Consider the following 12,076-nt stretch of genomic DNA (forward strand, 5'->3'; position numbering starts at 1 on the left):
TGTCTTGTAATGTGCAAAGGTTTAAGATGTCAAGGTTAGAGTTAATTCGTTGATATGTGCTTGAGTACAAGGGATGAATATGTTTTTTTTTTTAATATAATAAAAATGACTTCATTAATCAAGAAAGTTACAAACACAAATTACAAAAAGTTTTAACCTAATTAATGTACTTCATTGATTTCCCATGCCATGGAGTTAGGGTTTTTCACTCGCGAAGAAAGGAGAATGAGAACAACAAATTAGTTTTTTCTTCCCTTTTATCCTTTTGTTTTATTTATACATATCTTTAGAGCTTAGTCAAATGACATTTTTACTCTTACAGGCCAAGTATTTAATGGATTATAGTGAGTTTCAGTCGGATGTGGTTGGAAGGACAATTTGGAAAAAAAAATTAAAATAGAGCACTGCTTATGTCGAGAATGAAAGTTGTGAACTCAAGTTGACGAACACTCTAAATTCATAAGACTAAAAGTGAAAAAAATCCATTTGTGTTTGTTGTCAATTATTTTACCTTTAATAACCTAGTTATATGATAAGTTTAATCAAATAAAATCATCATCACATGTGTATAAAACCTTATATACTTGATAAAATAGTTGCCTAAATTTATGACATTGCATCACTTGTACAATATATAGATATTGTCATTCGCAACATACTCAAATCATTAATTCTCTACTAATGACGGCGTAAATCTTTCTAATTCTTAAAAAAACAATTGTTACCCCATAAGCTCTCTAGCCTCCCTTAGATTTTGTATTCTATTATTTACTCTAAATTTTTTTTTATTAAAAAAAAAAAAGGGCCAGCCCTCCTGGGTAAAATAATATTCATGGATAACAATAGATAAAGTAATATTGACTATTTAACCTCTTGAACCATAATAAGATGTGTTAATTGGATAGTTGATAGACGAATTTAAACGACGAGTTCGATAATAGTGAAATTCCCGTGTCCTATACTCAATTGTGTTTGTACAAGCATGCATGTGCATTAAATATGTTTCAATCCTTGAGTTTTGGTATGGAGCAGCCATCTCCAGGTCAGTTGTACCACATAAAAGATGTGCCTACAATTCAGCGATGAGATTAGTCAATGTATACGACGGTGGAAACCCTTGGTACACCAAAAAAAAAATATATATATATGTTTCAATGTGATTTTGAGTACTATATGGGTAATGTCAAACATGTTAGGAATGGGTACATATAATATTTATTCATGTTCGGATAATTCTATATGTATTCTGATTCAAATTTGGAAATGAGAAATAATCAAATATCTACCTATTGTGATTCCTAATAACATGGGTGTGTGTGTATTTATTTATTTATGTGATAACAGATTACTATGTGCAAATGATTATTTTGGGCATTGATCATATTTTCCTTAAAAAATTTCTCATTATTGCATAATTTAGTTTAGATGAGAAAATGCATTATACCTTTGTATCCAATTTATGCTTACATTTTGAGAGTATGATTGAAAATAAAATATTGTGATAAGATTTTTAGAAATCATTATTCTGTACATAGTATGATGAGTGTTCTAATTGTCATGTGACGATTATTTTTGTGTCACAATTTGCTCTCTTATGTTTTATGGCTATGTGAATCATCATCACAAAAGAAAATTTATTATAATAATTATTTGTTATAGGCCATAAATGTTAAATTTATCACATATCTTATAAATGAAAGTTATTTTGAAATGGTTTTCAAATCATGAAAAATATATATAATTATGTTCATATTGGTGCATGCTATCTTTAAATATCATATGGATAAAATGTTGGAGATAACATTCAAAGGATGGATGTGGTTCTTTTGTCTTACTACTTGTCCCACATTGGTTTCCTAGAGACACCTTTCCCATCATTTAAATGCCACTCCTTTTGGAGTCTTTGAAATGTTTTCAAGAGAGGGAAAGGGGGGATTCTTGCGTGCTTGCTGCCGCTTGCGCGCGCAGTGTGGTTGAAATTTTTTACGCGGTATTTGTATTTTTTGTCTGCGATTTTTGCTACTCTACACATACAGAATTTTTTTACGCACTCAGAATTAAATCTGTGGCCAAAAGAGAAGCCAGTGCGTTAGTGGGCAAACCTGAACGCAAGTTGCGTTCTTTCACTCTATTTTCTCGGAATTTTTTGTGGCTGGTACATGGAAGTCAGGTATTCTCATTACTATAAATACCTGCCTTCCCAGACCTGTTATTTTACACTTCAGAAAATAAGTGTTAAGCTCTGTAAATACGTATCTCTCTAAGTGCAACAGAGTGCGTGAACTATTCTGTGTTAGCTAGCCAGTCGAAAGCGCCCGGATTAAAGACCGCACAGTCTCCGGCAATACGCTTTTAAGGAAGAGTACTGCACACGTCACAAAAATTACCCTTCAGTATATTCCAGCCTATATAAATCGTAGCCTATATAAAACCTACGACATTTTCCTAAATATACAATAGTTAAAAGCGGGGTCATTATTATTATTATTATTATTATTATTATTATTATTATTATTATTATTGTTGTTGTTGTTGTTGTTGTTGTTGTTCACAACAATATATACATTATACATTGGGTTAATTCTACCAAAGGTCCATTGTCTTTGGTGACAATTTCAAATCTAATCCCAGACTATCGTTTTTGCCATTTAACATCCCAGGCTATTATTTTTTGGGCACTTTTAGTTCTTCTCAAGATTTTTTCAATTTTTAGTAAGGGCATTTTTGTCTCTTCATATTTTTCATTTGTTATTTTTTTAATTTCAATCGGTTTAATTGGTTTAGAATTTTACAAAAAATCGGTTGAAAAATATGGTTACTAAAAATCAGAGGTTACTTGAAGTTCTAAACCGATTAAACCGGTTGAAACCCGAAAAATAACAAAAAAAAAAAAAATGAAAAGACAAAAATGTCTTTACTAAAAATAAGAAAAGTCATGAGAATGACTAAAAGTGTCCAAAAAATAATAATCTGGGATGTTAAATAACAAAAATGATAATCTGAAACTAAAATTGAAATTACCACCAAAGACAAAGGGCATCGGGTTAACTTTTATACATTCTTCAAAGTGGGGGGACGAAAATTGTAAAAGAAATATTGGGAGGCAAGTTGACTATTTTTGTATAAGTGGGGATGAAAACTACAATTCATCTAAAATACAAATGAAAATTGACCGTTCTAAAAGATTAAACCCTGCCAAACCCTAAAAACTTCATTTTTCTGTTGCTCTACGCACCAGTTAGCGCCACTCTTTGCCTTCAACTCACTGACTGCCTCTTTGAGACATCTTGGTAACTCCTGAAGCTTGATTTTGCCGCAAAAAATGTCCGAAGCAATGGACGTGGAAGCTCCCGTTCCGCTGCCCAGGGATTCCACGAACAGTGTCATGTGTCGGTTGACAGACCCGGAGGGCACTCCACTCGGAACTCCGATGTACCTTCCCGAAATCGCCGGTCCCAAAGAGCTCAATCAAATGGTCAACAAGCTTCTTAGCAACGTAAGTTGGAATAATATTAACTAACCAGGTTTGTTTTTTTAGCAAAATTCTAAACTTGCTGATTTTTGTTCGTGGAAAATGGAAATTACTTGCATGTAGTCAAGGGTAAGTTCAACTAAGAGAAGATGATATATAATGTTATTTATTTTGGGATAAGCTTAAATGTTGGTATGTCAATAATATACCCAATTGAATGCAATAATGACCAGAACATGGGCACACCAGTGTGGTTCAATTATTTAGATTTTAGTTGCAAGCAGGAGATGATAAACTCACAAAACCAATGTTTAAACATAGGAGTTTTCTGGCTGTGTGATTTTTGGAGTTTGTAGGATATGTTTTTGAAGCCTAGGATGATGACTTGCTTTTACATTATATGGTTTTGTAAGTTGCACCTTCTGACGTTTCTTATACTCAGGATGAAAAATTGCCTTATGCATTTTATATCTCAGACCAAGAGCTCGTGGTGCATCTTGGGTCATATTTAGAAAAGAACAAAGGTAATTGGATCCCAGAGTGAACTTTTCAAACTTAATCCTTGTTTGAAGAAACGTAACTAGCATTATAATCTAAATTGAAACTTTCTTTGAATGAATATATTTGCAGTTTCTGTGGAGAAAGTCTTGACTATAGTATATCAACCTCAAGCAGTTTTCCGGATCCGTCCTGTAACCCGATGTTCTGCAACAATTGCTGGTATTTAATTTTCTGTTTTTGGTCATTACTGAACATTATTGATAGTCAGAAAACTATACTTGTATGAACATTTTTTTTTTTCTTTTTCCTTTGATTCTTCACGTAGACTATGTTTCTATCAAGAATTTAAATAAATTATTTGCAGTTTTAACTTTGTGAATTTTGTGTTAAGATTTCTTTGGACCATAGTTATTTCCTATTTTATTTATGTCAATATTTTACTCGGCATTGCAAGTTAGTAAATATATCTTTGTGTTTTGCATTTATATGAAATAATTCCTTGTATTGTGATGTTAATTGCAGGTCATACTGAAGCTGTACTTTCAGTGGCCTTCAGCCCTGACGGACAGCAGTTGGCAAGTGGCTCAGGTGATACCATGGTTCGACTATGGGATTTGAATACCCAGACACCGTTGTTCACTTGTAAAGGTTAGACACAAAATCTTGCTCCATACTCGTTGCACTTACGCATTGCACATTTCAACCTGGGCATGCAGTAGGGGCTACTTAGGTTTCATCTAAATTGTGCTCTGGGGTAAATAGACATCTATATTATGCATGTTAACCACCCTTGAGATTGCAATTTGGTCATTTTGAGGTATATTTCATAAACTAAAGTGGCAACATATTCTCTCTGCTACTAGGTCATAAAAACTGGGTTCTTTGTATCGCATGGTCACCTGATGGTAAGTACCTTGTGAGTGGAAGTAAAACTGGGGAGATTATCTGCTGGGATCCACAGACTGGGAAGCCTTTGGGCAATCCTCTTACTGTAAGTCTCCATTTGATTGCCTCTGTTTAACTGTTGAGATCACTGGTTCCGTTACTCTCTCACTGTTGCACATCCTATTTCTTTTCAAGTTGATATAATATTATCATGAAATGATTTCTAGTGGTGATAAACCTATAAAGGCTATAATAAATTGATGCCTTAATTTTCCACAAGGCATAGTGCTTGATCCAACCAATCATGACCAGACTAAGATTTGCTCTCCCTTTTCCCTTAACATTATCTCATTAGCCACTTGACTTTCTTATGGCTTGTTAACCACCTCTAGGAATTTCCACTTCCAAAGCAACACTTTGATGCTTAGCTTATGACTTGCTAACCACCTCTAGGAATTTCCACTTCCAAAGCAACACTTTGATGCTTAGCTTATGACTTGCTAGCCACCTCTAGGAATTGTGACTTTTTAAGCAACATCTTGACCAGCAACAGGGTGTGCACCTCCTCTTTGGTATGTCTTAATAGAAACTTGTGGCACAATGACTACATATCTGAACTTCCTTGGGCATGAATCTTTCTTGACACAATTGCAAATGGATTTTAAATCTGGTACTACCAGAAGGATAAACAGTTATGGGGACAGTGAACTTCAGTTTTGTTTCTAACTTCTTTCCAATTCCCCAACCTTCCTACAGTTATGAGAGTGTTGACATTCATCTCTGCTTGTGCATGCTATGTTTCCCCCTCCCTACATATGCGTGTGTGTTTATAAATGAATAAATAAAATACTCATTCAAACTTTTCATTTTGCTTTTCCTCATTTTGTTGCAGTGGGTCAGATTAAAGGTCATATACTCATATCTGAATTGCTTATATCCCTTCAACTTAAATGGTTTATACTTGATTATGTTTCAGGGCCACAAGAAATGGATAACTGGTATTTCCTGGGAACCTGTACACCTCAGTGCTCCATGTCGCCGCTTTGTAACTGCCAGTAAAGATGGTGATGCACGAATATGGGACGCTACATTAAGGAAATGTGTTATTTGTCTTAGTGGTCATACACTTGCTATCACTTGCGTGAAATGGGGTGGAGATGGAGTGATTTATACAGGGTATGTAATCTACTTCACCTACCATTTTATTGATGTGTTTCATTATTTATTTATTTATTTTGCCTTTTTGCTGTTGAAGGATTTACACTTCCACCGATAGACAGCTAATATTCTTTTGAAGGTTAAACTTATATCAGGCTTTTTTGCAAAAGCACAAATTTCTCTGGGTGCATTTTGTTATTGATCTTTACAAACATAAAGCTATCATATTATGGTTTGCTCACTTGGTATAAGGCGTTGTGTTTCTTCTTTTCCTTTGAATGCTTCAAGGATTCTACTAATTTATATACAGTGACAATTGACAAATGGAAATAGAAACACTGGTACACGCTTTCTCTAATACAGTTTAAGTTTTTTTCATATTTATTTATTATTATTATTATTTGCATTTACAGATCTCAGGACTGTACAATCAAGGTATGGGAAACTTCACAGGGGAAGCTTATTCGTGAGTTGAAGGTAATTCCTTTTTTATTTTGGTTAGCATTAAATATCTGTTCTTTTCGTCTGGCTACATGCTATATGTACTTCCTGTTACTATTTGTAGCTTCTCCTTTTTAGGCTGACAAAAGCCATATAATGAGCCAAAATACAATTCCGTATCTCAACCATGGATTACCATATGCAAGTGCCTATGTATTCTATGCCCAAAATAGGGTAATAAAAACAGAACAACAACTTAATTTGTTGGTTAAGAGAGTGGAAATTGTTCAGAGATTTGTAATCTTAGTTGCTGCTATTACTACCTTTACAGTAATTAAGAATTGACTGTCAGAAGCACCTTTAACTGTTTTATTATTTAGAGTTGATCACTTTCATAATCCTATTTCTCACTGCAAATGCAGGGTCATGGACATTGGGTTAACTCCTTGGCATTAAGCACTGAATATGTACTTCGCACTGGTGCTTTTGATCACACTAGTAAAAACTTTTCTTCTCCTGAGGAAATGAAGAAGGTAACTCTTGATCTCACAGCTTTATTTATTTATTTAAAGTATTCCCTTTCACTGTGAATTTCTCATGTTTTTTTGTTCATACTCTCTTCAGGTAGCATTAGAAAGGTACAATAAAATGAGAGGTAATGCTCCTGAGAGATTGGTTTCTGGATCAGATGATTTCACAATGTTCCTGTGGGAACCTGCTGTCAGTAAACACCCCAAAACTCGTATGACTGGTCATCAACAGGTATAGTATTTTCTAGTAACATGCTATTTATTATTGTTATAAACTAAGATTGTGCTAGGGTCACTCAATTGGGCTATAATGCTAATGGGTCAAATCACACTAAAAGATTGAATCCAACCAATTAACTAGTCTAACCCATAGCCTTATAAACCCATATTTTCTCTCTTATTTTATCAATGTGAGACTCCTTAACAATTATTACGGTTGAAGTACAGCAAATCTCAATTATGATCCTGCAACATCAGTTACTCTCAGAATATGTTTGGAAAGAATAATAATAATCTAAAACACTAATAAATTTATTATTATTATTATTATTAGTAGTAGTTCTGGATCTTTGCAGCATTAATTATTGTAATTTCTTGGTGCAGCTTGTTAATCATGTTTACTTCTCTCCTGATGGACAATGGATAGCAAGTGCATCATTTGACAAGTCAGTCAAGCTATGGAATGGTATTAGTGGAAAGTTCATTGCCGCTTTCCGCGGTCATGTTGGACCTGTCTATCAGATCAGGTGAGATTCTGAGTATCTATTCTAATGTTCGATTCGCTTAGGTGATGTAGATGTAGTTACTATGATTATTTTGTTTGACAGCTGGTCAGCTGATAGTAGGCTGCTTTTGAGTGGGAGCAAAGACTCAACCTTGAAGGTAAAAAAAAATATGTATTTTCTTCTGGTAATTGTTCTCCACAAGTGGAACATAGAGTGGAATTACTATAATTGTCAAGTGGGGTAACATTTAGCGAGATTGATCTGAAAACACTAATAATTGCTTGAAGATTTGTATTAATGTGGAAGACATAATAAATCTTGAGATATCTCAAGCACCTAAGGTACAATCTAAAGATCTTTGTACATTAAGCTATCATCAAAATCCAACTCTTAACCTAATTGTTGGGCGCCAGTCGAGTTCAGTCCTTGCTCGATTCAAGACGTGATATTGTGGCTTACTATGGAGAGATGTGGTTAAATGGTTAATGTCCACCTGAGATGTGGTTAAATAGTTAATGTCCACCTATTTATCACCAATTGGTTTTAAGTAGGATATGACAATCAGATAGCCAGAGAACTCTATGGTTAAGCGCGTAGTACAACGCTGAGATCCAACACTAATTAGTGCATTTGAAATCATCACTTGCCTCTTGCTTGCAGGTTGCATACTATAAAAATGTAGCTTCATTTTTCAGTGAATTACCTCTTTATTTTCATTATATAGGTTTGGGATATTCGGACAAAAAAGTTGAAACAAGACCTTCCTGGCCATGCAGATGAGGTAAGCTCTACTCCCTTCCCGGGGTGAAAATGGCACACAGACACAGCGAAACCTGGAGTACTTTTCACTCTATAGTAGTATATGAATTTATTTTGACTTTGAACTTTTTGAAGGTCTTTGCTGTCGACTGGAGTCCAGATGGTGAGAAAGTTGCCTCTGGTGGCAAAGACAGAGTTTTAAAGCTTTGGATGGGTTAATCTGCCACTTATGGCTATGGAAGTTAGATATGGGTTTCTGGTTTTACTTCTGCACTGGTTTTACTGTGGGTACAAGCTTTATTTTACACAGGATGGATCAAATCTCGTGAACAGGCCATATCATGTGGACCATCAGAGAGCCCTCTTGTCAAAATACATGAAGTTGGAAGGTATTTCGGAATGTATTAGTCGAGAGGGTGTTCAAAATTCAAACAGTTGCGTTTATGTACCCAGGGGTGATCTCTATTGCTACATTTTGCAAGAGAAAGGCATCAAAGTGCTTGCTGGAGGGAGGCATGCAACTGATACCATGGAGTTGGAGTTTTGTTTCTCTTATTCATTATCACTTGTACTGATCTGCTGCACAGTGTGTATACAATACAATATTCCATTTTCCCATTTAGCTAGTTTAGATAGAGAAGGATTATTCTCCCAGTAAAAGATCTTTACTGATCAGAACTTATCTCCCAAGGTTTTTATTTCATAGTATAAATGCAGAATTTATCTGAACATGTGCCAAAACAGTAGCATATTTGTTGGTTCATTGCACATTAACTAACTACTCACTTGAATGCTAATATTTAGAAGCTGAGGAGGTTATGCTCCCTAAAACTTTCCACAGTGTCTTTGAGGGTGATTTCGAGGGGCGTGAAACTAATGCCCAAGGCTTCCGCCCTTTCCCTGGAGACTTGATAGGGTGCGACGAATGGCAACTCCTGTTTTCCTCTGAATTCCAAACAACATCATCTTCAAGTTAGAAGAAAACAACTTTCACGACGCTTGATTACTACACACACTCGACGCATTCTAATCTATAATGCAACTTACTTGTCAGGAATCGGAAGAGAAGGGAAAAGCTTGTGTACAATGTTGAGAGCCACATGAGAGTACGCCACTACCTCAACCAAACAGTATCTCCCGCTAGCCAAAGGATTCTCAAATGCTTTGATATGTGCAAGTGCGACATCTCTAACATCAACCAACCTATATATTCCGTTTGGGAATGCCTCCTTTCCTATAACAGATTATAGTCAATGCTATTGTTAAGATAGAATGCTTGAAAACAAGACACTTGAACATAACCCATGTTACTTGGAGAAACACTTAGAGCCCATTTACTAACTGGAGAATTGGAGAATAGAAAACAGAAAATATGTTTACTAACATAGTTTTCAATTTCGAAAACTGAAAACATTTTTTAGTTTTTTAGGAAACTTGAGAACTTTTTAAAAATGTTTCTTAAATGGGAAAACATAATCATCTACTGTATTATTTATTTGATTATATATCACTCTAACCACATTCTTACCATTATTTACTTACACATTTATTATTATTATGATTACATTCATTATCATATTCTTTTACTTATCACCATCTTCTATCATTTCTACTCGCATTTACTTATATAAACGTAACTTATTTGCTTAGGCTTAAAGTTAGACATTATTCACATTATCAAAATTAGAAAACAGAGAACAGTTTTCTGAAGTAACCAGGCCCTTACATACCTTCTTTTATAACGTTAAAAATTGCCTCTGAAGACAAACAAAGAGTTGGATGCAAGATAGGACCAAAGACTAATCCTGGATGCAGTGTTACCAGTTCAATCCCATTCTCTTTTGTGAATCTCTGTGCAGCTTCCTCTGCCAAGGTCTTGGAAAGTGCATACCATTGCTTAGAATGCGAACAACTCTAGTTAGAAGAGAAAACTTTTCCCAAGAAAAACGTAGGGAACAGATTCAATTAAAATCACTTTGAATGTGCCACTCTTGAGAAAGGGATTAAGGAAACAAAATCTCTGTAAAATGATATTTTGACCATGATTAACAAAACAGCAAACTTCAGGTCCTACACTTAGTGTGTACTCACCTTAGTCTCCTCACAAAGTTTAGGGTCTGAAAACCAAGTTTCATCCATTATAACATCTGGGCTTACAGGTTGTCCAGTGACCATAATTGAAGCCATAGAAGATGTTATCACAACCCGTTTGACAGAAGATGCTTTTGCACATGATCTAAGAACATTAAGTGTTCCTTTCACTGCAGGATCAACTAGTTCTTCCTGAAACATGGAAGAAACTCTTGGCATAAACAAAATAGGAGAATAAGAAACACAAATAAACTGGCTCAGTTACCCTTATCATTTCCGTGATTCCCCATGAGTATCAGCCATATATTTAAGTTCAAAATCACACTACTCGAACTGCTTTTATAAAAGGCCTCAAGCACAGTAGAAATTCATAACGTGGAAGCAGATCAAAGCAGGAAAAGTTCATTAATTGACCTTAGTAGCAGTAAGGGATACAGGCGATGCTGTGTGGAAAACGCATTCACAACCATCAATTGCGGGGTCAAAAGATTGCTCTTCAAGTAAGTTAGCTTCAAACAGATTTAGCCTTTCTTTGGCTCCGTCAAGTGCAAGGAGGTGTGCCACCTTATTCGGATTATCTGCCAAATATAATACAGACACAGATTGAGAAGTGTAAGAGTTACCAAGTTGAAGTGAAACATGACCATAATGAAGCACACATTAAACAACCCTTAATTGAGCTAGAAATAGCACTATTTCATTGCTTCCTACTCTCTTTTATGTTTAGCAAGATACCCTAAACACAAACACTATTTCCCTTCAAATATTTTTCACAAACCAAACTGGGTCTCTAAGTCCGTAATACATCAATTTGGTAAAGCAAATGAAGCAAAATTTACATGGAAATTCCTAAATCAGATGCGGGAAGCTAAAACTTCAAGAAGGAAAGGTAAATACTGCAATACATAGAAACATAGAGAGTGAGAGAGACAGAGAGAGAGAGAAGACTGACTGAGGTTGCGAACAGTGGCGTTGACAGTGTAACCATGTTGAAGTAAAAGCTTAACAAGCCAAGAAGCAATGTAGCCGGAGGCACCAGTAACGCACACAACCTTCCCCTTTCCACTCATCTTCTTTCTTCAGCTCCAAAGATTTTTGAACGAATTGGATATGATTGATTCACTGAATCACTTATAGAGCTCTGATATGGTGAAGATTACAAGAAGGTAGCCGGCAATTGGAGAACGACGTTTTTGGAGAAAAGAATAATGAAACTGGTTACTGTTTGATTCGTCAGAAAATTTATAGTTCTCCCGTTTGGTCGTTTTTCACTTCTTCCTTTTGATATTTTGTTTTCATTGAAAAATTAGTAGGACACTTTTACCCTCTACAATTATAATTAATTAATTAATTAATTAATAATAATAATAGGGAAAATTGCATCTTTGGTCCCTGAGTTATACCCAAGTTCCGACTCAGTCCTTGAGTTATGACCGTATCCATTTTTAGTCCCTCAGTTATAAACGAAGTGACACATTTGGTCACCGACCGTTAAAACTGACGAAAAAATTTAA

At 35.2% G+C, this 12,076-nt stretch overlaps 2 protein-coding genes across 3 annotated transcripts; one reads left to right on the top strand and one right to left on the bottom strand.

Annotated features, from left to right (window-relative positions):
* The first annotated feature begins 3,226 nt into the window (after positions 1 to 3,226).
* On the top strand, positions 3,227 to 9,200 carry LOC109147803 (notchless protein homolog). 2 transcript variants are annotated; one of them, XR_002048717.1, is made up of 14 exons: positions 3,227 to 3,496; positions 3,915 to 3,996; positions 4,103 to 4,192; positions 4,496 to 4,621; positions 4,837 to 4,964; positions 5,835 to 6,034; positions 6,430 to 6,493; positions 6,880 to 6,990; positions 7,082 to 7,219; positions 7,591 to 7,733; positions 7,815 to 7,869; positions 8,437 to 8,493; positions 8,607 to 8,860; positions 8,925 to 9,200. XR_002048717.1 is itself a non-coding variant. In XM_019295461.1 (13 exons), the coding sequence occupies exons 1-13, from the start codon at positions 3,323 to 3,325 to the stop codon at positions 8,688 to 8,690; spliced, it is 1,452 nt and encodes a 483-aa protein (XP_019151006.1). In that variant the 5' UTR covers positions 3,227 to 3,322; the 3' UTR covers positions 8,691 to 9,200. The 2 variants fall into 2 exon arrangements, 1 of the variants encoding a protein (XP_019151006.1); XM_019295461.1 differs by having other exon boundaries at positions 8,607 to 9,200.
* LOC109147813 (cinnamoyl-CoA reductase 1-like) lies at positions 9,141 to 11,779 on the bottom strand. The gene is made up of 6 exons (XM_019295472.1): positions 11,515 to 11,779; positions 10,977 to 11,140; positions 10,563 to 10,754; positions 10,202 to 10,367; positions 9,519 to 9,705; positions 9,141 to 9,416 (listed from the first exon to the last, which is right to left on the bottom strand). The coding sequence occupies exons 1-6, from the start codon at positions 11,630 to 11,632 to the stop codon at positions 9,272 to 9,274; spliced, it is 972 nt and encodes a 323-aa protein (XP_019151017.1). The 5' UTR covers positions 11,633 to 11,779; the 3' UTR covers positions 9,141 to 9,271.
* Positions 11,780 to 12,076: the final 297 nt, after the last annotated feature.

Source organism: Ipomoea nil, unplaced genomic scaffold (assembly GCF_001879475.1).
Source record: "Ipomoea nil cultivar Tokyo-kokei standard unplaced genomic scaffold, Asagao_1.1 scaffold0268, whole genome shotgun sequence".
Lineage (NCBI taxonomy): Eukaryota > Viridiplantae > Streptophyta > Magnoliopsida > Solanales > Convolvulaceae > Ipomoea > Ipomoea nil.